The sequence below is a fragment of the Salmo salar genome, chromosome ssa20, assembly GCF_905237065.1.
Source record: "Salmo salar chromosome ssa20, Ssal_v3.1, whole genome shotgun sequence".
Classification (NCBI taxonomy): domain Eukaryota; kingdom Metazoa; phylum Chordata; class Actinopteri; order Salmoniformes; family Salmonidae; genus Salmo; species Salmo salar.
The window spans coordinates 5046009-5064896 of NC_059461.1; the positions used below are offsets into that span (position 1 = coordinate 5046009).

The window sequence follows — 18888 nt, forward strand, 5'->3', positions numbered from 1 at the left end:
GTCCCCGCAGACCGAGTGAAAGGACATGCTGAATGTTCCGCTTCTTGGAGAAAGCAATAGCCATTTAAAGACAACTTAATAAGCACGCTGTAGAATGTAGTGGAAATACCATGTCATGAAAAGTCAAGACAGCCAAGCTTGCCTATTTGATGGTGCAGCTCTAGTCAGTGATGGTTGGGGAATGAAACATTCTCTGTATGACAGACCTCATGAGTGACAAACGAGATGCAATGCAAAGTTTTTTAATGCAGTAATTTAGTGCAACAAGGAGAGTGTCTAACAAAATTATACAGAGGAAAGGAAAGCATTCCTACATGCTAAAACCGATAACATACAGAAGACGCCGGAGCAGAATACACAAATAAATAAGTGTCTTTGGAACGATCAGTCCCCATCCCCCAGCTAAATACAATGTACACAAATACTGGATGCATTTATAACCCCAACAATGTGTGGATAGATTATTAAGCAATCTTACAAAACCACTAGCAATCAAGTAGTTATGCCAAATTAAGATGTCAAGAACTACATCTCCCACAAATCAATGCAGGATCACCCATCGTACAGACCTGCTGTAATAGAGGAGATTATGTGCTTAACTTTGGTTTTAAAACACGAGGTTATCTAGTATTAGCCTGGTCACAGATTAGTTTGTACTGTTAAGCCAAAACAAATATAGCCATTGGCTCAACAGCACAAACAGATCTGGGAAAAGGCTATGACTTTGCCATCTATACATCAATATAAAGCATGATCTACTGTAGTCACTTAACTACATGAAAATAGAAGGGAGATCTATAGGTTGGATCATTGATTAATTGGGCCAATAGGGCTCTCAGACACTGATCAGCTGAGGAAACAGTTCATTGGCGAACACATCATCCCAGGATCCCTCAGAGCAGAGGGGGGAGGACATGTCGCTGAAGGGGGAAGGGGACCGCTCGTATCCGGAGTCGCTGTAGGTCTCTGTCAGGTAGGCACCAGTCTTCTCCAGGCCGCCCAGGGCCAGGTCAGAGGTCGGCAGGACCGCGGACAGGAAGTCATCCAACACCCCGTGACTCTCAGGGATGATGACCACTTCCTCCGGCTCGTCTTTGACACACACCACCTCGCAGACCTCCTCAGCCAAAGAGAAGACCTCCTCCATCTTTGTTACACTCTCCTCGTAATGCACTTCCTGCTGCCCAGGGGGAAGCGCCACACCCTCCACAGGCTTGGTGTAGATGTGGTCAAAGTGGATCAGTTCATTAAGGGCCTCCAGCTTAATTGGTGTGGCCCCCATAGCTGCAGTTGAGGGGGAAGGTACTCCTGCCCCCCCTCCAGCCAGCAGCACCTCCTGCGCCTGGATCTCCTGCTCACTACACTCCTTGAGGAACAGCTCTGGGTCAAGGATGTCCAGAATGCCCAGCAAGAGATCAGACTGGAGGAGGGTGAGAAGGAGAGAATTACAACTCTGAACACAGATAGAAGACCATACTTGAGTCTATGGGTGGATCTGGAAATGGCCACCAATAAACAAGACTGGGACAAATAGAAAAACACTACTGGAAAAGCACTTGGCAACATAAATCCAATCAATTACTATTCATTATAAAAAGTGCTGGTACATGGTTTCTTCTCCAAATGACAAAGTCCATGTCACACTACAAAATGTCTGTTTACATTAGCCGTAGCAGACAAAATGGTCTCAGTCTCACCTCAGAGTCTGTAGAGTCAGGACTGTCTGTATCCATTGGGAAATCTTCAGGTTTGGGCATTGCTGGGCCTGCACCTGCTGCGGAGGCACACGTAGCCTGAGTACTGCAGACTCAGAAGACCCGATCCCCAAACCTGCATCAATCCCACTGGACTCCAACACCTGAACCTGAGGAGAGAGGTGTTATAACAGTCATTATTAAAAATGGAATGTTATTTGTCACATGCTCCAAATACAACAGGTGTAGTAGACCTTAGTGTGAAATGATTAGACAAACCCTTAAACAATGCAGTTAAGAAAATAGAGTTAAAATATTTACTAAATAAAGGGGATACCGGTACCAAGTAAATGTACAGGTTAGTAGAGGTAATTGTACTGATCCAAGGCTATGACAGAGCTGACAGCCAACCAGGTGGCAACTTAGTTCACCCCCACCCTCCACCTTCTGCATAAGTAGCAACTCCACAAATCCTCTTACCTCTTTGGCTTCCAGGGTGTCCAACCCCAGCCTCTGTCTCAGTTCCTCATTCTCGTTCACCAAGCCACATGTTTTTTGCTGTAACAGCCTGTTCGCAACATGAAGTTTCTTGTTCTAGAGAAGGAAAAAACGTGTGAACACCTCAGTCTAGCAGCCATGTACACCATGACACGTTTACATGGTGGTTATACATTTACCTCCAACTCCAACGCTAGAACTTGGTCTTCCAGGTCCCCCATTTTAGCTTTTTTTCTGTCTCTGGCTGTCTGGGCTGCAACTCTGTTCTTGAGTTTCCTGAAGAGGACAGACATTTGAAGTATTTTTCTTTAGAAATTGCTGACAGAACAAGTTGACTAACAGTAATTGCTTGTTCTTAGTTATTGCGCAATCAGCCGCCATATTCCTGCCACGCAGGCAGAACAGATCCGAGTACTGCGCTGCTTCAAATCTGAAAAACTGGGTCGGACAGGCCGACTGACTTTAGGCTACTCAAATCCGTTGATAAGCAATACCTGTTGAATTTGATAGTCCGGCCAAAGATACAGATCTACCTTATAGTCTAATTTAGAAGGTGCATGTTTTCTTAGCCTAGTTATTGGAAAGACTGAGCAATGCTGTTCATGGAACCGTTCCAGATGTGGGGCGCAGGGAGTAGCCGGCTTCCGTTGGACAATCACCATTGTTCCCCTTTGGGTCACAAGATATGATCGCCTTTGATTGCTAGATAATCATTAACATAGGCTAGTCATGAACAATGTTACACTAAACTGTCCCTTCGTGAAACTAACCTGCGAAGCTGCTTTTCTTCAGGACTCAAATGAGTGAGTCTCTGTCTTTTTCGCAGGGGTGGCCCAGTTGTCGAATTTGAGTCGGAATCCGACGAATTCGCTTGGTTCGAAGCAGATGAAGGCAAAACGACCGAAATTGACCGTCTGTAGCACTGCGTTGCGCTGGGAGAGCCATTCTGTTTCCCAGAAATCAAGATGACTTTATGTCCCGCTGTCACCACGACCATCTTGTTTACCCTTATGGACCTATATCGCTTACAAATATTAGGTAAATTGTATTTATTTTTCAAAGAAACCTAAGGTTTCTCTCGGTCTTTCTATCCCCGTCAGTTCTGAAATCTAAAAAACGCGTACCGCTCGCAATCTATTTCTACAGTCGTGGTGAAATGTGATTGGCTCTCAGAGGCTGTGATGCAAATGTGTTATTTGTCATAGAGCTGATGTCATTTGCATTCCTCCCCTTCCCTGTAGGTGGAACTTCCAGTCTGGGCTACGACAGACATGTTACAGACCTCTGCCTACTCTTGGCACCAGTAACAAACCCGACCCGTTCAAAATTCCCGATAAAAATACCCAGAGGCAAGTATTTTCACCCTGGTGTAGTAGACCACTTTCTCTTTAGACACATTAAAATGTCTGTTTCTAAATAGGAAATTTGTTTTATTTTGGAGTACTTTCTGAATAGTTTACTTTGTTTTAACGTTCTAACATTCTACTTTATAGGACTACATAATAGTTCTAACATTCTACTTTATAAGCCTACATAATTGTTCTAATGTTCTAACATTCTACTTTATAGGCCTACATAATTGTTCTAACGTTCTAACAGTCTACTTTATAGGCCTATATAATTGTTCTAACGTTTTAACATTCTACTTTATAAGCCTACATAATTGTTCTAACATTCTAACATTCTACTTTATAGGCATACATCATTTTCCTAACGTTCTAACATTCTACTTTATAGGCCTACGTAATTGTTCTAACGTTCTAACATTCTACTCAGTAGGCCTACATAATTGTTCTAACGTTCATAAATGTTCTAACGTTCTAACATTCTACTCAGTAGGCCTACATAAATGTTCTAACATTCTACTCAGTAGGCCTACATAAATGTTCTAACATTCTACTCAGTAGGCCTACATAATTGTTCTAATGTTCATAAATGTTCTAACATTCTACTCAGTAGGCCTACATAATTGTTCTAATGTTCATAAATGTTCTAACATTCTACTCAGTAGGCCTACATAAATGTTCTAACATTCTACTCAGTAGGCCTTCATAATTGTTCTAACGTTCATAAATGTTCTAACATTCTAACATACTACTCAGTAGGCCTACATAATTCTTCTAATGTTCATAAATGTTCTAACATTCTAACATTCTACTCAGTAGGCCTACATAATTGTTCTAATGTTCATAAATGTTCTAACATTCTAACATTCTACTCAGTAGGCCTACATAATTGCAGTTGTAAAAGAAGACTATTGCAATGGACACATGTTTTCTATATAGAGAAGTTATTGCAGAAGGTTGCGTCAGGTGTTTTCACCACTGTCGCTAAATCCCCCCAATGGTTTCTCCTCCATCATTCAATAGTAAATGCTGTTTGTAAATGTATATTGCATTTAGATTACTCCCCTGCCATTGTACTACTGCAATCCATCTCACTCATGTTGTGTGTGTGTGGCATTCAGGTGAAATAATGAAAAATAACGGTTTTCTAGCATGGGATTGACTTGATTTGGATCATACAGGTCAATACTATGGGATGTTTATTACATGTTTTTGTCTTTTTATTCCCCAGTCCTTCTTTGCATACAGTACATATTCTCTGTTTGATGTCATGTGTCACTGGTATGTTGGAGGTATGTTTACAGTGTGTTGGGAAAGTATTCAGACCCCTTGACTTTTTTCACATTTTGTTGTTACAGAATTATTCTAAAATGTATAAAATAGTTTTTTTTGCTCATCAATCTACACACCCCATAATGACAAAGCAAAAATGTGTTTTTAGAAATGTTTGCAAATGTATATATAAAAATGAGGAAATATCACATTTATGTAACTATTCAGACCCTTTACTCAGTACTTTGTTGAAGCACCTCTGGCAGCAATTACAGCCTTGAGTCTTCTTGGGTATGACGCTACAAGCTTGCCACAACTGTATTTGGGGAGTTTCTCCCATTCTTCAGGTTGGATGGGGAGCATCGCTGCACAGCTATTTTCAGGTCTCTCCAGATATATTCGATCAGGTTCAAGTCCAGGCTCTGGCGGGGACACTCATTGTCTTGGCTGTGTGCTTAGGACACTCATTGTCTTGGCTGTGTGCTTAGGGTCGTTGGAAGGTGAACCTTCGCCCCAGTCTGAGGTCCTGAGCGCTGTGGAACAGGTTTTTATTAAGGATCTCTCTGTACTTTGCTCCGTTCATCTTTCCCTCGATCCTGACTAGTCTCATAGTCCCAGCCGCTGAAAAACATCCCCACAGCATGATGCTGCCACCACCATGCTTCACTGTAGGGATGATACCAGGTTTCCTCCAGACGTGACGCTTGGCATTCAGGCCAAAGAGTTCAATCTTGGTTTCATCAGAGCAGGGAATCTTGTTTCTCATGGTCTGAGAGTTTTTAGGTGCCTTTTAGCAAACTCCAAGTGGGCTGTCATGTGCCTTTTACTGAGGTCTGGCCCCTCTACCATAAAGGCCTGATTGGTGGAGTGCTGCAGAGATGGTTGTCCTTCTGGAAGGTTCTCCCATCTCCACAGAGGAACTCTGGAGCTCTGTCAGAGTGACCATCGGGTTCTTGGTCACCTCCCTGACCAAGGCACTTCTCCCCCGATTGGTCAGTTTGGCTGGGCGGCCAGCTCTAGGAAGAGTCTTGGTAGTTCCAAACTTCTTCCATTTAAGAATAATGGAGGCCACTGTTTCAATGCTGCTGAATTTTTTTGTACCCTTCCCCAGATCTTTGCCTCGCCACAATCCTGTCTCAAAGCTCTACGGACAATTCTTTTGACCTCATGGCTTGGTTTTTGCTCTGACATGCACTGCCAAATCTGGGCCCTTATATAGAAAGGTGTGTGCCTTTCCAAATCATGTCCAATCATATTGAATTTACCACAGGTGGATGATCAATGGAAACAATGGCACCTGATCTCAATTTCGAGTCACATAGCAAAGGGTCTGACTACTTATGTAAATAAGGTATTTTTGTTTGATTGATGAGGAAAACAATTCATTTCATCATTTTTTTTAATAAGGCCGTAACGTAACAAAAAAGTGGAAGAAGTCAAGGGGTCTGAATACTTCCCGAATGCACTATATGGTGCAATGAGGAGGAACATCAGTTTGGGCTTTTCTCCATACCTTTCCCAGTAGTCGGACATCTTTAACATTCTTTCAGTGAAGAAATTGTGGCTTGGAATACAGACAATTTGTTAAAGGTCCAATGCAGCCGTTTTTATCCCAATATCAAATCATTTCTGGGTAACAATTAAGTACCTTACTGTGATAGTTTTAAATTAAAATGTTCAAAAATAAAAAAAAATAGCTTCTTAGAAAAGAGCAATTTCCCAAACATACAATTTTGCTAGGACTTTCTGGTAATGGTCTGAGTGTGAGGAGGGGAAAACTGAAAACTAGCTGTTATTGGCAGAGGGGTTTGGAACACTCTTTCTTATTGGTCTATTAACTCATTTACTACCTGGTGATCTCACCAAAACAGGCTGACATTTCAGGCAGTCTTTTCAAACAGCTCTCACACTAAAAGTTCATTATCTTAATTTTCACAATTTCACAGGATTATTCCAACATTTACATCAACATTTGCATTTGAGTCATTTAGCAGATGCTCTTATCCAAAGAAAATCACGTTTTTTGACTGCACTGGGCCTTTAAAGCTATGTTTTGTAATTTTCCACACACACCGTGCACACACATGCACATGCACACACACACAAACACACACTCTTGTGTTGGGATTTCATCATCCAACTGCAACAAGATGTTCAGGCTCTGATCTCATTCCATGAAATAGGCTGAATTCTCTAGAATGTTCTGTTTACTTCTTTTTTTTCTGTTTGATAATACAGACCACTTCTTTCTCTGTATTATCTATTCCTTGTTATGCTTTTGACAGTCTGAAATGTATTTTCATTGTTATAAAATGACTGTCTGGTATTGTTATATATAGACTTTCTGAGCATGTGATCTTTATTATGTGATTCTTCATTGTCCATTCAGTTGTATGTATTAATAGAAAACTGATGACAAAACGTAACCTCTTTGTAGACATCGATCAATTATTTATGAGGAAAATACCAGCAGAATGAAATGCAACAAGCACACATAGCCTACTATCACATATTGTGTTGGGTTTTGTTTCCAGTGTCAGTGGCTGTTCACTGTGTTTCAGAGACCAATGTAGGCCTAAACTCTGACTATTTTCAATCAATCAATCAAATGGTTTTTACATCAGCTGTTGTCACCAAGTGCTTATACAGAAACCCAGCCTAAAACCCCAGAGAGCAAGCAATGCAGATTTAGAAGCACAGTGGCTAGAAAAAACTCCCTAGAAAGGCTGGAACCTAGGAAGAAACCTAGAGAGGAACCAGGCTCCGAGGGGTGGCCAGTCCTGTTCTGTGCCGGGTGGCAGTTGGAGAATATAAGAGTACATGACCATAAAGGCCAGATCGTTCTTCAAGATGTTCAAACGTTCCTAGATGACCAGCAGGCTCAGTAGAGGGTCTAGCAGTTCAACACCTCAGGAGTAAATGTCAGTTCGCTTTTCATATCCCAGCATTCAGAGGTCGAGACAGCAGATCCAAGAGAGTGAGAGAGAGAGAGGGGGAGAGAAAGAGAGTGAGAGAGAGAGAGAAAGAGTTGAAACCGAAGGTCTGGGACTTAGTTTAGTTTATTAATTCGATCATTTTTAAAAACAAGCACACATAAAACTTAAAAGCCATACATGCACATGTAAAAGTAGCACGTCCGGTGAAACATGTTCTCTTGACCAGTATGTTGAGAATCGGGGCCACAACATGGGTTAACAAGTTGACAACTAGTCCACACGACCATGTATTTTCTGAACGACTTAGATATATTTAAGCAATAAGGCACGAGGTGATGTGGTATACGGCCAATACACCACGGCTAAGGGCTGTTCTTAGGCACGACGCAACGTCATATACCACAAACCCCCGAGGTGCCTTATTGCTATTATAAACTGGCTACCAAAGTAATTAGAGCAATATAAATACATGTTTTGTCATATCCGTGGTATACGATCTGATTTACCTCAGCTGTCAGCCAATCAGCATTCAGGGCTCAAACCACCCAGTTTATAATTGTCTTCAAACAATTTGCATCTATACTATCTAAAGCTGATGGGGTTTACAGGGTGGAGTTCTGCCCCTGTGTTTGTCACCTCAATGGTACTTGCAACAGGAACTGCTAGAGAAAACAGGCTGTTAGCGTTGCTTTACAACCCACCGGCGAATTAACATCTGAAAAAGTGAGCGTCCGTACACCCGTCTCTTCTTTGGCATTCTCATGTTTACACATCGTGTGGGAGAAAAATCAGAATGCTCTGTCTGAAGCTTCTGTTACTCACAAATACTATTAAAATAGATCTATCTTTCTGTGCACTTTAACCCGTTCAATGTGAGTTAAGCAATTCATTTATATGTAATTAGATGTTGAAATAGGATGTAGCTTGTCATCATTTTGTCACTTGATCAGGGATTTTATGTTACAGTATCACCGTGTCCTGATGTTTATTTTCAATGCGAGTCTATGGCTGCATATACACAGGCTGCCCAAATTCTGATATTTTTCTACTAATTGGTCTTTTGACCAATCACATAAGATCTTTTCACGTCAGATCTTTTTCAGAGCTGACATGATTGGTCAAAAGACCAATTAGTGGAAAAAAGACCAGAATTGGGCTGCCTGTGTAAACGCAGCCTATGTAATATTATACAAGACAACATGGGCCATATGAGTAGCCTTACACTTGTCAGTGGTGTAAAGTACTTAACTAAAAATACTTTAAGTACTACTTAAGTAGTTTTTTGGGGGTATCTGTACTTTACTTTACTTTACTTTATTTACTTTACTTTATTTATACACTGCTCAAAAAATAAAGGGAACACTAAAATAACACATCCTAGATCTGAATGAATGAAATAATCTTATTAAATACTTTTTTCTTTACATAGTTGAATGTGCTGACAACAAAATCACACAAAAATAATCAATGGAAATCCAATTTATCAACCCATGGAGGACTGGATTTGAAGTCACACTCAAAATTAAAGTGGAAAACCACACTACAGGCTGATCCAACTTTGATGTAATGTCCTTAAAACAAATCAAAATGAGGCTCAGTAGTGTGTGTGGCCTCCACGTGCCTGTATGACCTCCCTACAATGCCTGGGCATGCTCCTGATGAGGTGGCAGATGGTCTCCTGAGGGATCTCCTCCCAGACCTGGACTAAAGCATCCGCCAACTCCTGGACAGTCTGTGGTGCAACGTGGCGTTGGTGGATGGAGCAAGACATGATGTCCCAGATGTGCTCAATTGGATTCAGGTCTGGGGAACGGGCGGGCCAGTCCATAGCATCAATGCCTTCCTCTTGCAGGAACTGCTGACACACTCCAGCCACATGAGGTCTAGCATTGTCTTGCATTAGGAGGAACCCAGGGCCAACCGCACCAGCAAATGGTCTCACAAGGGGTCTGAGGATCTCATCTCGGTACCTAATGGCAGTCAGGCTACCTCTGGCGAGCACATGGAGGGCTGTGCGGCCCCCCAAAGAAATGCCACCCCACACCATGACTGACCCACCACCAAACCGGTCATGCTGGAGGATGTTGCAGGCAGCAGAACGTTCTCCACGGCGTCTCCAGACTGTCACGTCTGTCACGTGCTCAGTGTGAACCTGCTTTCATCTGTGAAGAGCACAGGGCGCCAGTGGCGAATTTGCCAATCTTGGTGTTCTCTGGCAAATGCCAAACGTCCTGCACGGTGTTGGGCTGTAAGCACAACCCTCACCTGTGGACGTCGGGCCCTCATACCACCCTCAGGGAGTCTGTTTCTGACCGTTTGAGCAGACACATGCACATTTGTGGCCTGCTGGAGGTCATTTTGCAGGGCTCTGGCAGTGCTCCTCCTGCTCCTCCTTGCACAAAGGCGGAGGTAGCGGTCCTGCTGCTGGGTTGTTGCCCTCCTACGGCCTCCTCCACGTCTCCTGATGTACTGGCCTGTCTCCTGGTAGCGCCTCCATGCTCTGGACACTACGCTGACAGACACAGCAAACCTTCTTGCCACAGCTCGCATTGATGTGCCATCCTGGATGAGCTGCACTACCTGAGCCACTTGTGTGGGTTGTAGACTCCGTGTCATGCTACCACTAGAATGAAAGCACCGCCAGCATTCAAAAGTGACCAAAACATCAGCCAGGAAGCATAGGAACTGAGAAGTGGTCTGTGGTTACCACCTGCAGAACCACTCCTTTATTGGGCGTGTCTTGCTAATTGCCTATAATTTCCACCTGTTGTCTATTCCATTTGCACAACAGCATGTGAAATTTATTGTCAGTCAGTGTTGCTTCCTAAGTGGACAGTTTGATTTCACAGAAGTGTGATTGACTTGGAGTTACATTGTGTTGTTTAAGTGTTCCCTTTATTTTTTTGAGCAGTATATTTCTGATTACTTTTACTTTTTCTTCACTACATTCCTAAAGAAAATTATGTACTTTTACTCCGTACATTTTCCCTGACAACCAAAAGTAATCGTTACATTTTGAATGCTTAGCAGGACAGGAAAATGGTCCAATTCACACACTTATCAAGAGAACATCCCTGGTCATCCCTACTGCCTCTGATCTGGTGGACTCACTAAACACAAATGCTTCTTTGTAAATTATGTCTGAGTGTTGGAGTGTGCCCCTAGATATCCGTAAATTCAAATAACAAGAAGATCTTGGCGTCTTGTTTGCTTAATATAAGGAATTTGAAATGATTTATACTTTTACTTTTGATAGTTAAGTATATTTTAGCAATTACATTTACTTTTTACACTTAATTATATTTAAAATCAAATACTTTTAGACTTTTACTCAAGTAGTATTTTACTGTGTGACTTTCACTTTTACTTGAGTCATTTTCTATGAAGCTATCTTCACTTTTACTCAAGTATGACAGTTGGTTACTTTTTCCACCATTGACACTAGTAAGGATGTTATAAATCCCTGTATCACTATTGATAGATTGGTTGTCTTTAACTTGGGAAGTTGTTGAGGGACCCCCCCCCTCCCGTTATGTGAGCTGGCGAGAGATGAGTGTCACATGTAGTTTCTGTAAAGTGAGTGATTTCTATTTACAGTGAACTAGTGACATGTACAAGTATTCATATAAAAGAGGTTCTGTGAAAATACATAAGAGAACATTGTATGTAAGCCTCACTCCTGTTTCTGTGGCGTAAAGCAGCTTGATGTGTATGTAGTTTCTCCTAGACTGAACGCTAGTCTGAGCCCTGAGCCAAACCAAAGACACTAAACTGCCACGGGCACTCGTACATTTCATGAATATACAGCACATCCTGTATGGGATCCTAGATATCCTGCTGCTCAGCCCCTCCACCACCCCCAGGTATCGATCTGGATTATCTACTATTTCGGTCGTGGTTTGGGAAAGTAAATAAAGATTAACCAAATGTAAAACTGAAAAAGTCTGAAGAGTTCCAGTGAAGAGTATTTTCAAAACTACAGGTAGGTATTTAGTATGATATATTTTTTCTTGAGAATGACTCATAGTTTCACAGTTATGTCCAAACTTGAGATGCGTGTCTTTCGTTCAGATTGACAGCCCAAGTTTTACCTCATATTTTCATGTGAAAAAATTCCATTGATATCCATGAGAGATTGGTGTTAAGTTAGAAGATTCAATGCATTCTGATAAATGTGTGTTTAGGAGATTTTACAGGGTTTACAGAAGCACAATTAGGCCAGTGTGTTGTGTGAGGGGATACAGTACTATGTAGCTAAAGGAGTGGTTTTAAGAACACTTTCTTTACTCAGCACTCACTGTGTTTGTTTAGCCTAATGATCCAGGGTTTGGTTAATGTAGAGAGAGAGGGGCACTGAGAGGTACAGTGTCCAAAGTAAACCTAGTGACCCGCCCTATAGCTCCCAAACCAAACCACACCAGACCAGACCCAGCCAATGTAATCACTATGTACAAGCACCAGGAGGGAGGGAAGGAGGTCGGGAGATACCCCAACCCTGCCCGGAACACACCAGAGACAGACCTTATATGATTAGGGGGTTAGGGGTTGTGAATTACAGACCTCTGTTCATATAGGCTTAGTTATTCCACATAATAACCCCCAGAGAGGGGGAGTGTACAAGGCATTTATGTTCATTTATAACCTTCAGAGAGCACAAGGCATACATCATAGTTCTGTTCCATTCCAGAACACTTATGGGTTCCAGATGGTGATGCAACTGTGCTGTAACATACGCCCTCATTTTCCAGCTAAGCAGCATCGTGTGGAAGTTATATGACACAGTAAAAATGAACATGTTTTTTTTGTGTTCAAGTTTTTAATAACTATTAAAAAAGGGCTAGACAAAATCAGACCACAACAACCATCTAATAAACAGATAAACACTCATTCCAACTCTGAAAAAGATCACCATGCAAATCAAAATCAAAATTGTATTTGTCACGTGCCGAATACACAGGTGTAGACCTTGCCGTGAAATGCTTACTTACAAGCCCTTAACCAACGATGCAGTTCAAGAAATATAGTTAATCAAATATTTACTAAATTAAATCAATCAAAAAGTAACACAAGAAATGTACATAACAATAACGAGGCTATATACAGGGGGTACTGGTACCGAGACAATGTCCGGGGTACAGGTTAGTCAAGGTGATTTGTAAAGTGACTATGCATCCATGTAAATAGTCTGGGTGGCCATTTGATTAGTTTAGTTGTTCAGCATTCAAATCTTTTCAGTCTCCTGAGGGGGAAAAGGTGTTGTAGTGCCCTCTTCATGACTGTCTTGGTGTGTTTGGACCATGATATTTTGTTGGTGATGTGGACACCAAGGAACTTGACGTTCTCAACCTGCTCCACCTCAGCCCTGTCAATGTTAATGGGGGCCTGTTCGGTCCTCCTTTTCCTGTAGTCCACAATCAGCTCCTTTGTCTTGCTCACATTGAGAGAGAGGTTGTTGTCCTGGCACCACACTGCCAGGTCTCTGACCTCCCTATAGGCTGTCTCGTCATTGTTGGTGATCAGGCCTACCACTGTTGTTAGTGATTGTGTTGGAGTCATACCTGGCCATGCAGTCGAGGGTGAACAGGGCGTACAGGAGGGGACTGAGCACGCATCCCTGACGGGCTCCAGTGTTGAGGATCAGCGTAGCAGATGTGTTGTTACCTAGCCTTACCACCTGGGAGCGGCCCGTCAGGAAGTCCAGGATCCAATTGCAGAGGGAGGTGTTTGGTCCCACGGTCCTTAGCTTAGTGATGAGCTTTATGGGCACTATGGTGTTGAATGCTGAGTTTGTAGTCAACGAACAGCCTTCTCATGTAGGTGTTCATTTTGTCGGGGTGAGAAAAGGCAGTGTGGAGTGCAATTGAGATTGCGTCATCTGTGGATCTGTTGGGGCGGTATGCGAATTGGAGTGGGTCTAGGGTTTCTGGGATAATGGTGTTAATGTGAGCCATGACCAGCCTTTCAAAGCACTTCATGGCTAGCGACGTGAGTGCTATGGGGCGGTAATAATTTAGGCAGGTTACCTTTGCTATCTTGGGCACAAGGACAATGGTGGTCTGTTTGAAACATGTAGGTATTACAGACTCGGCCAGGAAGAGGTTGAAAGTGTCAGTGAAGACACTTGCCATTTTGTCTGTGCATGCTTCAAATCAAATTTCATTGGTCACATACAGATGGTTAGCAGATGTTAATGCAAGTGTAGAGAAATGCTTGTGCTTCTAGTTCTGACAGTGCAGCAATATCTAACAAGTAATCTAACAATTCTACAACAACTACCTAATACACACAAATCTAAGTAAAGGGATGGAATAAGAATATGTGCATATAAATATATGGATGAGCAATGACCGAGCGGCATAGGCAACATGCAATAGATGGTATAAAATACAGTATATACATATGGGATGAGTAATGCAAGATATGTAAACATCATTATTAAAGTGGCATTAAGTGACTAGTGATCCATGGTTGTTTAACAGTCTGATGGCCTTGAGATAGAAGTTATTTTTCAGTCTATCGGTCAACTTTGATGCACCTGTACTCACCTCGCCTTCTGGATGGTAGCGGGGTGAACAGGCAGTGGCTCGGGTGGTTGTTGTCCTTGATGATCTTTTTGGCCTTCCTGTGACATCGGGTGCTGTAGGTGTCCTGGAGGGCAGGTAGTTTGCCCCCGGTGATGCGTTGTGCAGACTGCACCACCCTCTGGAGAGCTCTGCGGTTGTGGGTGGTGAAGTTTCCATACCAGGTTGTGATACAGCTCGACAGGATGCTCTCAATTGTGCATCTGTAAAAGTTTATGAGGGTTTTAGGTGACAAGCCACATTTCTTCAGCCTCCTAAGGTTAAAGAGGTGCTGTTGCTCCTTCTTCACCACACTGTCTGTGTAGGTGCAACATTTCAGTTTGTCCGTGATGTGTACGCAGAGGATCTTAAAACTTTCCACCTTCTCCACTGCTGTCCCATCTATGTGGATTGGGGGGTGCTCCCTCTGCTGTTTCCGGAAGTCCACAATCATCTCCTTTGTTTTGTTGACTACGAGTGAGAGGTTGTTTTCCTGACACCACACTCCGAGTACCCTCACCTCCTCCCTATAGGCTGTCTCGTCATTGTTGGTGATCAAGTCTACTACTGTTGTGTCGTCTGCAAACTCGATGACCAAGTTTGCATGTCCACGCGGTCATGGGTGTTGATGGAGTACAAGAGGGGGCTGAGCACGCACCCTTGTGGGGCCCCAGTGTTGAGGATCAGCGAAGTGGAGATGTTGTTTCCTACCTTCACAACCTGGGGGCAGCCCATCAGGAAGTCCAGGACCCAATCTCACAGGGCGGCGTTGAGACCCAGGGCCTCTTGCTTAATGAGCTTGGAGGGTACTATGGTGTTGAATGCTGAGCTGTAGTCAATGAACAGCATTCTTACGTAGGTATTCCTCTTTTCCAGATGGGTTAGGGCAGTGTGCAGTGTGATTGCGATTGCATCGTCTGTGGACCTATTGGGGCGTTATGCAAATTGAAGTGGGTCTAGGGTGACAGGTAAACTGGAGGTGATATGACCCTTGACTAGTCTCCCAAAGCACTTCATGATGACAGAAGTGAGTGCTACGAGGCGATAGTTGTTCAATTCAGTTACCTTTTCCGTCTTGGCAATACTTCTGGCCCCGCGGCTTTTGTGAATATTGACCTGTTTAAAGGTCTTGCTCACATCGGCTATGAAGAGCGTGATCACACAGTCGTCCATTCTTTTCTATCAGTAAAAAAGGTTTGTTGTAGCCTATAGTTTTGCTTCGTCTGAATCTACATTGACCCACACAGTGCAGTATTCCAGGTAAGCCTGGTTACAACAGTCTCGGTAGTGGATGCGGGATCTGTAGTCTCATTGGTAAACATTGACGCCCATGTGTGCCTAGCAGGGCGTGTCCTGGCCTCCAGCACCATTAGCTAGTTAGTTCCCAGTGTTGGATTAGACAATAGGGGGGGGATCAGCGTCACACCCTGATAAAGCCTGTCCTGGACAGTGGTGATGGGGCCATGATGTTTAGTGTTTAATCGCCTCCTGATCATACCCAGTATAGATTCTACCATACTGTTTACCCTGAATGGAGCCTCCCAAGCCTTTTCTTTCCGTCTTGCTTCCTGGTCATCACTGTCTTGCTTTTTCTGTGTTTCTGTCTGTCTTTCTCTCTGTATCTCTCTCTTTTCTCAATGTATTTACACTAGTATCGCTGTCATTCTCTCTTTCTCCATCTCTCTCTGTCCCCATCTTCTTTAAGTTGGGACAGTGTCCAGCTGTGGGGGGAAATGGGGCAGTGATGGGGCAATGATGTTTAACCACTTCCTGATCACACTGTACGGCAGCACACACCCTGCTATGGTGTTTAAATTGGCTGAAGCCTTCCTAGCCATGTCAGAGTTTCACAGTTTCTCAGTTTCTGTCTCTGTTGCTCTCTGTCTTTCTGAATGTTTCTCTCTGTTCTTCTCTCGTCGTTTGCTCATTTTCTGTCTTTCTTTCTCTCTCTTTTTCTGTTTGTCACAATCTTTCTGTATTTCTCTTGCAACACTCTGACACACCCACTCAGTCGGACACACCCACTGACACAAATGTAGTTCCGAGTATATTCTTAATATGGGTTTGTGCGAAGCCGAATATGTACAATAACCTGCTTGATAACTTAGCCTTAAAATAGGCCTACCGTTTTGGGACAGCTTTTTACTCCTATTATGTGACATTAGATCACGTATCAAACTCATTCCACGGAGGGCTGAGTGCCTGCGGGTTTTCGCTCCACCCTTGTTCTTGAACAATGAATTAAGGAAACTAACCACCTCACCTGGTTGTTTCATTGAAAGGAAAAAGAGCCCACATACGTGGGTTGTTATTCTTCACCTCTCATCACTCTCTAATAAGATATCTAAATTGTGCACATGCTTCCCCTGTACAGTAGATCCCAATCAAATGTTATTTGTCACATGCGCCAAATACAACATGTGTAGACCTTACTGTGAAATGTTTACTTACAAGCCCTTAACCAACAATGCAATTCAAGAAATAGAGTTAAGAAAATATTTACAATCATTTTATTTTTTAAATAACACAAGAAAATGACATAACAATAACGAGGCTATGTACAGGGGGTACCGGTACTGAGTCAATGTGAGGGGGTATAGGTTAGTCGAGGTAATTTGTACATATAGGTAGGGGTAAAGTGACTATGCATAGATAATAAACAGTGAGTAAAAGCATTGTAATAACAAGGGGGGGGGGTCAACGTAAATAGTCCGGATGGCCATTAGATTAATTTCACAGCAGTCTTATAGCTTGGGGGTAGACATACTACTACAATCAGCACAAACAAAGAGGTCATTCTGTCATGTGACGCCTCACCCTATGGCGTCGGGGCAGTACTCTGTCATCAGATGGAGGACGGGTCAGAGAAACCCATTGGATTGGCATCACGCACACTGACGAGTGCTGAGAAGGGTTATTCAGTTAGACTAGGAAGGTTTGGCCATAGCTTTTGCTGTGAAAAGCTTTCATCAGTACCTCTAGGGTCGTCATTTCACCATATGCACTGACCACAAACCACTGATGAGCCTTTTCAGTGAATCAAGATGCTTTCCTCCCATGGCTTCAGCAAGGATACAGCGCTGGGCCCTCACACTGTCAGCTTACCAGTACACTATAATGTACAGAGCGGGCAAGGACAATGCAAACGCAGACATGCTCAGCTGCCTCCCGCTACCAGACATGCCCACCACAACTGTGGTGCCTCCCGAGACAATTTTCCTAATGGAGAGATTGTCAAACTCACCTATCAATGCCAAACAGATCAAACAGTGGACAGACCGGGATCCTATCCTGGCCCAAGTGAAAAGATTCCTTATGTAGGGTTAGCCTCCTGTCATAGAGGATGAGAGACTGAGACCTTATGCCAAGTGCAAACCTGTGCTTAGTGTGCAGGATGGCTGCATACTCTGGGGGTCCAGAGTGGTTGTTCTGCCCCCTGGCCGTGCAAAGTCATGGATAAGGTCCTTGAGGCTCACTTGGGTGCCTCCCGGATGAAACGTTTAGCCAGATCTTACATCTGGTGGCCTAACATGGATCAGGACATAGAAAACAAAGGGAAATCATGTTCTAAGTGCCAGATCAACCAGAAGATGGCGTTGCCTGCGTCACTACATCTGTGGGAGTTGCCTGAATGCCCGTGGTCCAGGCTGCACATAGACTTTGCAAGGCCCTTTCATGGGCCACATGTTCCTTGTCATAGTGGAAGCCCATTCCAGGTGGCTGGAGGCTCACATCCTGAGCAACATCACAGTGACCATAACCATCTAAAAGCTTTGGCAGGTGTTTGCAACCATGGTCTGCTTGACTCTCTTGTGTCCGACAACGCAACAACCTTTACCTGTGATTTGTTCCAAGAACTTATGCGGAAAAACGGGATTTGCATGTCCGCAGCACTCCATTTCACCCGGCATCGAACGGCTTAGTGGGCTGTGCAGAGACTGGAAGAGGGGATCAAAAAGATGGGGGAACCATCACAACTAAGACTGGGGGAACCATCACAACTAAGACTGGGGGAACCATCACAACTAAGACTGGGGGAACCATCACAACTAAGCTCTCTCAGTTCTTGTTCCAGTACCGCATCACGCCACAAACAACAGGACAGACTCCAGCTGAGATGTTGATGGGCAGAAATCCAAAAGCTCACCTGAATCTACTGCGTCCGGACATCAAAGCACGAGTAGAACAGAAGCGCAGGAGAAACAAAAAGAGAGACATGACCACCACGCGAGGGAGAGACAGTTAATACCCAATGACACTGTCTACATCCGCAACTTCACAAGCAGCCAACGTTGGTTGCCAGGTATCATTCTGAGGCAGAGTGGTCCAGTCTCCTTTGTGTCAAATTTCAGAAACCAGCTAGCTGTCGGTGGTCGCTAGCGTTAATCGGTGACGTCACTCGTTCTGCGACCTTAAGTAGTTGTTCCCCTTGCACTGCAAGGGCCGTGGCTTTTGTGGCGCGATGGGTAACGATGCTTTGTGGGTGTCAGTTGTTGATGTGCGCAGAGGGGCCCTGGTTCGAGCCCAGGTTGAGGCAAGGAGAGGGACGGAAGCTATACTGTTACACACCAGGACCACATCC

General features: G+C 43.6%; 1 protein-coding gene across 1 annotated transcript; it reads right to left on the minus strand.

Annotated features, from left to right (window-relative positions):
• Positions 1 to 226: 226 nt before the first annotated feature.
• xbp1 (X-box binding protein 1) lies at positions 227 to 3291 on the minus strand. The gene is made up of 5 exons (NM_001252352.1): positions 2963 to 3291; positions 2372 to 2468; positions 2175 to 2288; positions 1698 to 1864; positions 227 to 1420 (listed from the first exon to the last, which is right to left on the minus strand). Exons 1-5 carry the CDS (start codon positions 3187 to 3189, stop codon positions 1240 to 1242), a joined length of 786 nt encoding a protein of 261 aa, NP_001239281.1. The 5' UTR covers positions 3190 to 3291; the 3' UTR covers positions 227 to 1239.
• Between the last annotated feature and the right edge of the window lie 15597 nt (positions 3292 to 18888).